Source organism: Mobula birostris, chromosome 5, assembly GCF_030028105.1.
Source record: "Mobula birostris isolate sMobBir1 chromosome 5, sMobBir1.hap1, whole genome shotgun sequence".
Taxonomy (NCBI): domain Eukaryota; kingdom Metazoa; phylum Chordata; class Chondrichthyes; order Myliobatiformes; family Myliobatidae; genus Mobula; species Mobula birostris.
This window is the reverse complement of record NC_092374.1, coordinates 136,501,252-136,514,416: the sequence shown is the minus strand read 5'-3', so window position 1 is coordinate 136,514,416 and position 13,165 is coordinate 136,501,252. Positions and strand designations below refer to the sequence as shown.

General features: G+C 42.6%; 1 protein-coding gene across 1 annotated transcript in view; it reads right to left on the bottom strand.

Annotated features, from left to right (window-relative positions):
* dct (dopachrome tautomerase) overlaps positions 1–10,677 on the bottom strand; it is a 67,869-nt gene extending 57,192 nt beyond the window's left edge. Inside the window, exon 1 of the mRNA XM_072259494.1 lies at positions 10,443–10,677. Coding sequence (XP_072115595.1) covers positions 10,443–10,677 — 235 coding nt within the window. The remainder of the gene's footprint in view (positions 1–10,442) is intronic.
* Between the last annotated feature and the right edge of the window lie 2,488 nt (positions 10,678–13,165).

The window sequence follows — 13,165 nt, the reverse complement described above, 5'->3', positions numbered from 1 at the left end:
GGCCTGATCAGAGGGGATGATGAGACGCCCTACAGGGACGAGGTCCAGCACCTGGCCGTGTGGTGTGCCAAGAACAACCTGGCCCTTAACACCCAGAAGACCAAGGAGATCATTGTGGACTTCAGGCATGCTAGGAGCCACACTCACGTCCCCATCTACATCAATGGAGCTGTAGTGGAGCGTGTATCAAGCTTCAGATTCCTTGGCGTCCACATTTCTGAGGATCTTACCTGCTCCATGCTCTGCTTTCTAATGGCCAGTAATGTCGACATGGAATGAAGGGCATCTGTGGTCAGATGTCAGGCCAGAAGACCAATGAGGATGAGGTCTAGTGGAGCCTCAGGTCCAAGAGTTGTCGGCAGATTCCAGGATCGCAGTTCTGTGCAGACAGCAGGCACAAGGGTTGGTGACCCCCTAGGCCAGTGGTCCCCAACCACCAGGCCGTGGACCGGTACCAGGCCGCAAAGCATGTGCTACCGGGCTGCAAGGAAATGATATGAGCCAGCTGCACCTTTCCTCATTCCCTGTCACGCCCACTGTTGAACTTGAACGCACGCGAGGTAATTACGCACACGTCATCCATGTCAGCGCGGAAAGAAGATCAACTCCTCGAGCTTGCAGATGACAGCGGGCTGAAAAGTATGTTTGACATAACATCTCTGCCCGCATTCTGGATCAAAGTCAAGGCTAAATATCCTGAGATAGCCACGAAAGCACTGAAAACGTTGCTTCCATTTCCAACATATCTCTGTGAAGTGGGGTTTTCCGCAATGAATGCAACGAAAACTAAATTGCGGAATAGACTGGACATAAGGAACCCCCTTCGAGTATCGCTGTCTCCCATCACCCCTTGATAGGACCGTCTTGTTGCAGGGACACAAGCCTAGGGCTCCCACTGATTCAGTGATATTGGTGTGTTGTAATGCTTTTATATGTTCATATGAGGAAAATATGTGCTGTGTGTTTAATATCCAAACGTTACTTAAAATGTTATGATGCTGTTTTTCTTAAGAATGACTTACAATTGACTTATCACTATATTCATGCGAGGAAAATATGCGCTGTGTGTTTAATATTAAATTCGTTAGATAAACCCTTTTAGAAACGAAATTGAGTGTACTAGCCACTTATAAGTGACTTATCACCTATATTCCGGTCCTGATTAACACCCCCCCCCCCCCCAGGGTTGCCAAATGTCCCGTATTAGCCGGGACATCCCATATATTGGGCTAAATTGGTTTGTCCCATACGGGACCGCCCTTGTCCCATATTTCTCCCGCTAAGGTAGAGCACTCCTATGAAATCTTTTGTGCCGAAATGGCGTGAAGCGAAGAAGCAATTACCATTAATTTATACGGGAAAAATTTTTGAGCGTTCCCAGACCCAAAAATTAACCTACCAAATCATACCAAATAACACATAAAACCTAAAATAACACTAACATACAGTAAAAGCATGAATGATATGATAAATACACAGCCGATATAAAGTAGAAATAATGTATGTACAGTGTAGTTTCACTGAACAGAATAGCCAGAAACGATTTGTAGAAAAAAATCTGCACGTACGCGCCTGCGCAAGGCACGCATGAGCACACAAGTGCCCGTGCAAGGCTTCATGGCCATGGTAGTCTTTCACGGGGTAAACACAACGTATTTGACTGCTACTCTTGTCCGTTGGCAACCCTACCCCCCCGGTCGGCCGGTCCGCAAGAATATTGTCAATAATAAACCAGTCCGCGGCACAAAAAAGGTTGGGGACCCCTGCCCTAGGCACACGAGTTGACAAGACCGGAGTTTGAGGCCTAGTTTTCAGGATCATGGTCGCTGAGGAGTCTGAAGTTCAAGGAATAGAGTTCCAGATCCTCATCCAGGGCTCATTCAACATGATCAACAAGTGCTAGGTTTGATACTGAAGAGCGAAGCCTGAAAGTTGATTTGAAGTCTGGAAGATGACGCCCAGTTGCCAAAGTCCTGGGTCTGCAAGTCCACTGGTGAAGTTGAAGCCTCTGTATCTGCAAATCTGAGTCCTCTGGAGGCTGGAGACAACGCATCCTGGGGCTGGAGGAAAATCTGTGTGAGTGCATGGGTGGATGGCTGGGAGGGAGGATATGAACTTGTTTTGTTGTTGTTGTTTCATTGCTGTTCTGTTGTTGCTATTGCTTGTGTGAAACTTGTGGTCATGTTATGTTGGTACCAGCATGTGTGGCGGCCCTTACGGGCTGCCCCTGCACATGCTTAGATTATATTGGTTATATTAGATTATATTGGTTGTTAATACAAATGATACATTTCACTGTATGTTTCATATTCATGTGATAAATAAATAAATGTGAATCTGACTCTAGAGGAAAAACATTTTGTGAGTCTTACTTTGGCTACACTCAGGAGCAATATGCACTTTTGAACTATTTAATGTAAAGAGGATTTAGAGACACTTTTGAAAATGCAAAGCAGATTATATAGTTACTTACAAAGCAGACACCTCCCTGTCTCTACCCAGTGAACAGGAGTCACCTGCCACTCATTTCCAACTCATCACCTGCAACCTATTTAAACTCAGCTCTCATCCACAATCCCTGTTTGTACATCAAACCAGCCAGCCTGAACCAGTTGCTCCTAGCCTTCAGTCTGCTTGTTACCTGTAGTGCTTAGTATGTGTCCTCTCTTGCTTTGTGGTCCCTGGTGACTTGTTATTTTTGCAGTGTATTTTTAAAATTATTGATCATTGCTAATTGTCTCTGCTATTCTGGTTTTGAGTCAAGCCCTCTCCACATCTCCTCATAGTTGGTAAGGTTTTGAATTAATTTGGCAGCAGAATGAGACACAAAACAGATGTAGAGCCAGGAGAGAGGCACAGTCAAAAAGAGAAGAAAAATTAGAACAGAATAGTAGTTAGAGCAGACATAGGTATGTGGGAGGACAACAAAGCTAATATGAGAAATATTCCCATGCTTTTAGGTATGGGAATATTAGGTATGATGGCAGGGACTTTAAAGAGGGCATGATACTGGACTGACGATTAGAGAGTCCATCTCTGAAGTAAGGGGGGAATATATTCTAGAAGACTTCAAATGTGACCTTGGGGATGGAAATTAAAATAAAATAGAGATTACTTTGTTCATATCAAGTTACATGCCTCTCAAGAGTCAGCAGGAGATAGAGAAGCAAATACTGTATGTAGGTGAATCACAATGAGTTGTAATAGCAAATGGGTTATAGTAGTAGGGGGTTTAAAGTTCTTTAATATTAATTGAGATCACTTTAGTGTGAAAAGATTTGGCAGAATTTTTAAAGTGCATTCATGAGAGCTGCATATGTAATTAGAAACAGAAGAAATTCTGCAGATGCCTGAAATCCAAAGCAACACACACAAAATGCTGGAGGAACTCAGTAGGTCAGGCAGCATCTATGGAAATGAATAAATAGTCTATGTTTCAGACCACAACTCCTCTTCAGGAGTGGAAAGGAATGGGGAAGACAGCAAGGGGAAAAAAAAGGTGGGGGAGGGGACCGACCAGTTCTGATATATTGATTCATCCCTTGTCTTGTGCCAAGATGAGGTCTCCAGTGTGGAGGAGCAACACCTCATATTCCATCTGGGTAACCTCCAACTCCAACTTGATGGCATGAATATTAATTTCTCCTTCTGATTTAAAATAAACCCCCTCCCCCCTTCTATTTGCCACCCTAGTCTCTTACCTCTCCTCATCTTCCTATCTTCTCCTGCGGGGTCCCCTCCTCCTTCCCTTTCTCCGATGGTCCACATTCCTCTCCCATCAGTTTCCTTCCTCTCCAGCCCTTTACCTTTCATATCCACATGGCTTCACCAATCAACTTCTAGCTATCCTCCTTCCCCTCTCCCAACCTTTTTATTCTGGCGTCTCCCCCTCTTCCATTCCAGTCCTGAAGACGGGTCTTGGCTCGAAACATTTGACTGTTTATTAATTTCCATAGATGCTGTCTGACCAGCTGAATTCCGCCAGCATTTTGTGTGTGTTCTTATGTAACTAGAGACAGGGCAGACCTAGATCCACCTCTGGGGAATAAAATTGAGCATGTGGTTGAAGTATAAAGGGGTGAACATTTGGCAAACAGTAACCATAACTGTATACGTTTCAAGATGGCTTTGGAAAGGATAAGGGTAGTCTGGAAATTAAGGTTATGAATTTGTAGATTGGATTAAAAAATGGCTTGGGCATAGAAAGCAGAGGGAAGAGATGGAGGGGTGTTATACTGACTGGAGGACTGTGCTCAGTGGTATTCTATAAGGATCAGTGCTGGGAGCTCTGTTTATAAAATACATAAATGATCTGAATGCAAATGTAGTTGGGCTGATTAGTGAGTTTGCAAATGGCATCAAAATTAGTGAAGAAGGTTGTCAAAGGATTCAGCAGGGACTTAAATGGCAGATGGAGTTTAATCCAGACAGATGTGAGGTGTCGCACTTTAGGAGGTCAAATACAAAGTAAATGTTAGGATCTTTAGGAGCATTGGTGTACAGGGTGATCTTGAGATGCAAGTCCTTTGCTCGCACATTGCAACACAGTAGATAGAGTTGATAAAGAAAGCATACAGTATACTTGTCTTCACTGGGGTATTGATGAAGATGTAAAAGTTGGAAAGTTGCATTGCAGATGAATAAAACTTCAGTTCGTCCATATTTGGGGTATTGTGCACAGTTAACGGAGGCTTTAGAGAGTGTGCAGAAGAGATTTACATGATGTTGCCCAAATTAGAGAGTACTTGCTATAAGGAGAGTTTGGACAGAATCAGTGGCTGAGGGTGGGTGGCAAGTATATCAAATTATGAGAGGTATTGGCAGGGTAGATAGATGGTGCTGTTTTCCCAGTGTGGAAGTGTCAAAGTCGAAAGGGCATAGTTTGTGGTGAGAGGGGGAAAGTTTAAAGGAGATTTACAAGCAAGTTTTTTTTAACAGTATGCAAAGTGCCGCAAAAGTAGTGGTGAAAGCTGATACAACAGCAACATTGAAGAGGTATTTAGATATGCACATGAACTGCCAGAGAATGGAGTGATATAAATCATGGGCAGGCAGACAGGATTAGTTTGGATTGGCATCATAGCTGGCATAGATGGTGCAAGCTGAAGGGTATTCTATGTTCTATGAATTGAATCCAGTCAATGCATTTTGCACAGCTGTTACTTAGTTTTACTCAGACTGATTTCTGAAATGAGATCCTTTCTCACTCTTGGGTTTATTGCACTCTATATTTTATTTTTTTTTATTTGGAGATACAGCACAGTAACAGACCTTTTTGGCCCAACAAGCCCACACTGCACAAATATACCTATAAGATCAATTAACCTACTAACTCGAAGGAAATCGGAGCACCCGGGGGAAACCCATGCAGTCAAGGGGAGAACATACAGACTTCCTACAGAGTGGCGGGAAATGAACCCTGGACGCTGGCACTGTGATAACGTTCCTCCAAAGGGCCATCTATCTTCCTTTTCTATAATGTCTCCCTGCTATATGTTAGGTGGCCTGGAATATTTAATAATTCAAGTATTTTGTGATGAATCCTGTGTGCATTCACATGAGGAGCCTTCCAGTTTGTCTTTTTTCCTGCTCTGACTGTCCTGTCCTAACAGCCACGAGTTGTCACTCGCTTTGCTGCTTTGACTCCAGATGAAGGTCTCAAACCAAATCATTAACTGTTAATTTCCCTCCATAGATGCTGACTGACCTGCTAAGTACCTCCAGTATCTTGTGTGTTGCTCCAGATTCCATCATCTGCAGTTTGTTGTGTCCCCATTTTGCTACTTGGCAGTATTTCCCTGACCTTTCTTTTTTACCTTTCTAAATTTATTTTCACTGAAATACTCTTCTCAACTATTTAGACTAGAATTTTATTTGAAGCCCAAATCATTCTGTTTACTAGGACCCTGCTCCCAGCTCATTTAAATTGAAGCCTGTTCCTCTTTCCTCAGTTGTCATGTGGATGGCCCATGAACTGAACTCCATTTCTATCACACCAACCTTTGAGCCTTACTCTCCAACCTTACTGACCCAAAGCCCACTTATGCATGTAAAGTAGTATAACGTATGTAGTTGTCCTTTTTAATTTGTATCCCGGCTGTTCATATTGCTTCAGCAGAACTGATCCCTTGTCTTATCTTTGTCCTTGTCTCTGTCTGAAATCTTTGATTGAATGGATATGGACGATAACACTGGACCTTTCTCTACCAATTGAAAAGCGATATCCAAGGCTCAACAACTTACTCACCCTTGTATATTTTGATTGCTAATAAACTAGGATATGATGAGTTTAGATATTTCATTCAATGAAGGCCCAGCAATAGACCCTCGTGCTGTGTTTGTAATATTTCAATAATATTTGAGTAATCTTGTATATGAGTGCCTCACTTAAAGTAAACCTGAATGAATAGGAAGGGTGCAATCACACTGATGGGATTGTACTACAGATACCCCCTCAAAAGTCATTGGGAAATTGGGGAACAGAAATGTAATCAGATTAAGGAAATGTGGAAAAATAATATGGTTGTTGTCATGGGGATTTCAACTTCCCTGATATAAACTGGGACCTTCTTAGCAGAGGTTTAGATGAGGCAGAATTTGTTAAGTGTATCCAAGGGCGTGTCTGAAATTAATATGTGGACGATCCACTGAGAGGAGGGGCCGTACTGGACCTGGTGTTGGGTAATGAGCCTGGCCGGGTGACTGACCTTTCAGTGGCTGAACAGTTAGGGAACAGTGACCACGACTCCTTAACTTTCAGGATAACTATAGATAAGGATAGGTATGGTCCTTGTGAGAAAGTTTTAAATTGGAGTAGGGCAAATTATGGGGACATTAGGCAGGAACTAAGAAACGTTAATTGGGAACACCTTTTCTCTTGAAGTGTTTTAGGTTGACTTTAAGTGAGGCAGTCACATAAAAGACTACTCAAATATCAGACATGTGGAGGTGGTTTAAAGATCAACTGCACAGAATACAGGAAAGGTATGTTCCTGTTAGAAGGAAGGACAGAGAAGTGTCCTTCTCTGAGAACCTTGGATGTCCAGAGAAGTGATAAATTTAGTCGAGAAGAAGAACGAAAAGTATGCAAAGCTTCAGAAGTCAGGATCAAACAAAGCACACGAGAAGTATAAAGAAGCCAGAAAAGAATGAAAAAATGAAATTAGGAAAGCCAGGAGGGGCCGTGAAAAGTCCTTAGCAAGTGGAATTCAGGTGAATCCCAAGGCAATCTATACATACATCAAGAGCAAGAGGATAACTAGGGAGAGGGTAGGACCATTCAATGATAAAAGGTGAAACATCTGCTTGGATGCAGAGAATGTGAGTCAGGTACTCAATGAGCATTTTGCTTCAGTATTCACCAAGGAAAAGGACATGGAGGACCAGGAGATCAGTGCTGAGTGTATACATACATTAGGGCATTTAGAGGTCAAGGAAGTACTGGGCCTCCTAATGCGTATTAAAGTTGATGAGACCCCTGGGCCTGATGGGATTTACTCCAGTTTATCGAAGGAGGCAAGAGATGAGATTGCTGGGTCTTTGACCAGTATCAATGTTTCCTCTCTAGCCATAGGCGAGTCTTGGAGGACTGTCGAGCTGCTGATGTTGTACCTCTATTTAAGAAGGGAATAAGAGAAAATCCTGGGAACTATAAACCGGTGAGTCTCACGTTATTTGTAGGGAAATTGCTGGAGAAAATTCTTAGTGATCGGATATATGAGCATTTGGAAACCCATGGCCTAATTAGGGAGACCCAGCATGGCTTTGTGCATGGCAAGTCTTGCCTTACCAACTTGATTGAGTTTTTTGACAAGGTGATGAGAGGGATTGATGAGGGTAGGGTAGTGGATGTTGTTTCCATGGATTTTAGTAAGGCATTTGATGAAATTCCTCATGGGAGACTAATCCAAAAGATTACGATGCATGGGATCAGCTGCAAATTGACTGTTTGGATTCAGAACTAGCTTGCGCATAGAAGATAGGGTAGTGATTAAAGGGATTTATTCGAGCTGGGGGTCTGTAATTAATGGTGTTCCACAGATATCTGTGCTGGGACCTCTGCTGTTTGCCATGTATATAAATTATCTGGATGAAAATGTAGATGGGTGGGTTAGTAAGTTTGCAGACGATACCAATGCTGGTGGAGTTGTGGATAGTAGAGAAGGCTGGCAAAGAATACAGCACTATATAGATCATTTACCAGAATGGGCAGAGGAATAGCAGATGGAGTTTAACACAGATAAATTTGAAGTGGGTGCACGTTGGTGGGACAAATGCAAGGAGACAGTACACTGTTAAGGGCAAGATCCTTAACAGTGTTGCTGAGCAGAGAGAGCTCGGGATCCAAATTCATAGCCCCTTGAAAGTGGCTACACAGGTCAATAAACACACATAAAAGTTGTTGGTGAATGCAGCAGGCCAGGCAGCATCTCTAGGAAGAGGTACAGTCGACGTTTCAGGCCGAGACCCTTTGTCAGGACTAACTGAAAGAAGAGCTAGTAAGAGATTTGAAAGTGGGAGGGGGAGGGAGAGATCCAAAATGATAGGAGAAGACAGGAGGGGGAGGGATGGAGGCAAGAGCTGGACAGGTGATTGGCAAAGGGGATATGAGAGGATCATGGGACAGAAGGCCTCAGGAGAAAGAAAAAGGGGAGGAGGGAGAAAGCCCAGATGATGGGCAAGGGGTATAGTCAGAGGGACAGAGGTAGAAAAAGGAGACAGAGAGAAAGAATGTGTGTATATAAATAAATAATGGATGGGGTACGAGGGGGAGGTGGGGCATTAGCGGAAGTTTGAGAAGTCAATGTTCATGCCATCACGTTGGAGGCTACCCAGGCGGAATATAAGCTGTTGTTCCTCCAACCTGAGTGTGGCTTCATCTTTACAGTAGAGGAGGCCGTGGATAGACATATCAGAATGGGAATGGGATGTGGAATTAAAATGTGTGGCCACTGGGAGATCCTGCTTTCTCTGGTGGACCACTGGGAGATCCTGCACACTGGGAGATCTTATTGACCTACACAGCTCAATAAGGTGGTTCAGAAGGCTTATGGAAAGCTTGCTTTTATTAGTCAGGGCTTTGAGTTCAAAAGTCAGGAGGTTAAGTTGCAACTTTATAAAACTCTGGTTAGGCCGTATCTGGACCATTGCGTACAGTTCTGGTCACACCACTACAGGATGGATGTTGAGGCTTTGGAGAGGGTGCTGAAGAGGTTTACCAGGACGCTGCCTGGTTTAGAGGGTGTATGCTATCACAAGAGGCTGGATAAACTTGGTTGTTTTCTCTGGAGTGCCAGAGGAAGAGGGGAGATCAGATAGAGGTTTACAAGATTATGAGAGGCATAGATAGAGTATACAGAGAGTATCTGTTTCCCAGGGTTGAAATGTCTAATAGCAGGGGACAAACATTGAAGGTGAGAGTGGGTAGGTTCAAAGAGGGATGTGAGGGGTAAGTTTTTTACTCAAAGTGGTGGGTGTCTGGAATGTGCTGCCTGGGATAGTGGTAGAGGCTTTTAAGAGACATTTGGATGGGCACCTGGATGTAAGAAAGCTGGAGGGATATGCACATGTTGTAGGTAGGATGGATTAGTGCTTGAGTTAAATGCCTTTTAGCTGGTTTGGCACAACATTGTGGGCTGAATGGCCTGTTTCTGTGCTGTACTGTTCTGTGTTCTTAAACTCATATCTCGGACTCCCGTGTCTTCCTTTGAATTAGTTTAATGCTTTGTAGTTACAAAACATAACACCTCACACCTTTTATTCCCTCTGAAGTACCTCCTCCTTGCTCTACATCTGTCACTGATACCTATGCAGGCCATATCAGCTGTATTGGCTCCCTTGCATTCTAAATAACTTTCCAGCCCCAAGGATCTGTTTTAAATCCTAAAGCCAGCCAGGCAATGAATTACAGAGAACATTATCTATGCTCCAAATGTACAGTGTCCCACTCCTACATTTCCTTTTACTTCCCCCCCCCACAAATATATGACTTCCTGTACATTATTAATATCAATAATGAAAAACACAGTGATCAGACTTTTAACCAGTGGCAGACAGAAATTTACAAGGAATGAGAGAATTTCACAACCATTCAATGGGAATAGAAGAACCAATTATATCAATTTTATTCCTGCCACGCAGGCATCATCAGTGAAAGTCAGCATCAAGTTCCCCATATCAATATGTACCACTCACAGAGAAGAGGGTAGTGCCAATTACAATAATATAAGTTTGAAACAATGGATTTACAAGTCGATGTATGTCAAGTGACATGCATTTTAAAGCAGATAAAGTCACATTGGAAGTTATGCAAGGCTGATACCAGAACTCAGATGATATGCATACTCATCAGGAAATAGTGAAAACTTTCAGGATGGCAGAGCTAATCAAAAATTTGGAATGACTAGTACTGTATATAAGCAGAAGTGTAAAAAGCCTATTACCTGTGCACCTGCAGGTGCGATTAAAGAACTTCAAAGGCCATCGCTCCCGATCGTCCACGTTTTGTAAGTGATAAGGGCCACTCCAAGGTTTGTTGATGACACGTACATCAGCACACACTCCTCGACTGGATTCTGCTCCACACAGCACCGTCGCATCTGAGCCACGGGATGGGCAGCATTGCTTAGACAGCAGCGCAGAAACTGTGCTACATGCACGTGGAAACTGAGAAGCCATTTCTTGGAAAACGCCCAGCAGCATCCACAGCAACAGAGATAGGTGCATTGTGAGGATATGCAACCAACACGTTTAATGACTGTAAAAGTTTCACCCGTTACTTTTTGTCCACTTCAAAGTGGACAGATGAAGTTAACAGTTAAGTCTCTCTGGTATGTGCGGGGCTTGCTGATAATGCCTTAATTGCACAGATCATGAAAAGAAGTACATCTTGTGATTAGCACATGACTTCTGACCCTTTAACCGGCAGCATATTTTCAGAGCGTACTGCATATACATTGCGATACAGCTAGCAATCCTTTTACTAGAACTGACTACTTGTTTTTTTTTAAGAATCCAGTAAAACTTCTCATCTTTTTGTTCAAGTAAATTGATGGAGCTCTCAGTGTCACATTTATTGAAATTCATACTGGAGTTAAGAAGTTTGATGACATTATCTAAACCTTTCCAGTCTGTAAGACCATAAGATACAGGACAGAACTAGGCCATTCAGCTCATCAAATCTGCTCCACCATTTCCATCATGGCTGAGCCTGGATCCCACTCAACCTCATCACCATATCCTTTGATGCCCTGACCAATCAGGAAACTATCAACTCCTGCTTCAAATGTAACCACAGACTTAGCCAACACCACAGTATTTTGACTAAATACAGTCCGTTTATTTGTTTGAGATATTAAACAAGTAAATAGGAATAGTAGGAAGTTTCAGGTAACAGTGGAAGGAAATTAGTGAGATCCCTATCAATCACAGTACCAATAATGATCTCATCTTGATTAGCTTTGAAGGTGAAAAAGTCTATGGAACATCCACTCAGGTTAGTTAATCCAGAATCTTAGCTGCAGGTGTCATGATGTATTATGGATAAAGAAAATTATCTGAACACTTACACTCAGTGGCCACTTTATTAGATTTGTTATTGTAAAAATCTAATCATCTAATCATGTGGCAGCAATTCAATGCATAAAAGCATGCATACATGGTCAAGAGATTCAGTTGTTGTTCAGACGAAACATCAGAATGGGGAAGAAATGTGATTTAAGTAACTGTGGAATAATTGTTGGTGCCAGACAGGGTGATTTGGGTATCTCAGAAACTGCTGATTTCTTGGGATTTTCACGCGCAACAGTCTCATGAGTTTATTGAGACTGGTGCAAAAATGTAAAAAAAAATCCAGTGAGCGACAGTACTGTGGACAAAAAAAGCCTTGTTAATGAGAGAGGTCAGAGGAGAAAGGCCAGACTGGTTCAAGCTGACAGGAAGGTGACAGTAACTCAAATAAGCCGTGGTGTGCAGAAGAGTATCTCTCGACGTACAACACATCAAGCAGAAGACCACACCAGGTTCCACTCCTGAACCGAATAAAGTGGTCACTGAGTTTAGATCCAGAAGTCGGCTGTGACAGTTAGGTTAAGCAGTGGGCTGCACTGGCCATTGGTTATGGACAGGAGGATCTGATTATGAGTCATATAGGTACAAAGACACTGAATGTAGTACTGGAAATCCCTCAGACCAAGAACTTCTCCAACAATACAACTTTCTTGTAGTCTGACTGGATCAGAGCAGAGAATTTGGGAGTACAAGAAAATTAACCCAAGCACTGTGCTACAGAAGGAAACTGAAGTCCTTCTGAGAGAACAAGAGGTGTGAGATTCTATTACGGGGTGTTAGCTGTTTACAATTTATATTGATGATCCAGTTAAAAGGCCCAAACTTACTGTTTCCATGTTTACTGACAATAAACAGATAGAAGGGCCAGTAAGTTGTACAGTTTTGGATGTAGCTCCTCAGCAGGAAGTAAATGCTCCAGTGTTGTCTTCCATGTGTAAAGCAAAGCAATAGAAAGAACAAAGGAGAAGGACATATATAAGACCAAAGAGAAGGTACAGTATGAGCAGCCAGGGTACAAATTAAAGAGAACTACAAAAGTTACCTCCTGACTATGCGTCAATGAGATCACAGAATATACTGAAAGGCTCAAGGACTGGTATGAAAAAATTGAGACTTAATGCACGGGGCACCAGTATAACTCCTGGGAAAAGTGAAAAAGGGAAGGATAGATGACCAGGAAATATAGGGAAGGAGAAGGGGAACCAGAGGGAGGTGATGTTCAGGTCATGGGGCAGGAGAGGAGAAGAGATAGAGGTGAGAAAATAACCAAAATGGGGAATGGAATAAGAGAGAAGGAAGAGGGGGAAGGGGAATAGATGGGAGTAAAATCGTAATGTCATCAGTGGAAAGAAACAAGGGGTATAAGTCATTTCTCATGAGACTGTAAGTCAATAGAAAGAAAGGGGTGGTGATATATATGTACACAATCTGTTTAAGGGATGTAACATTGAACAATGGTTCAATGGTTTCATTTAAATCAGAGAATGGATACAATATACAACCTGAAATCCTTGCTCCCTGCAGACATCCTTGAAACAGAAAAAAAGTACAAAGAATGAATTACAGAAAAAACAGCTTCAAAGACCCCTGTCCCCCT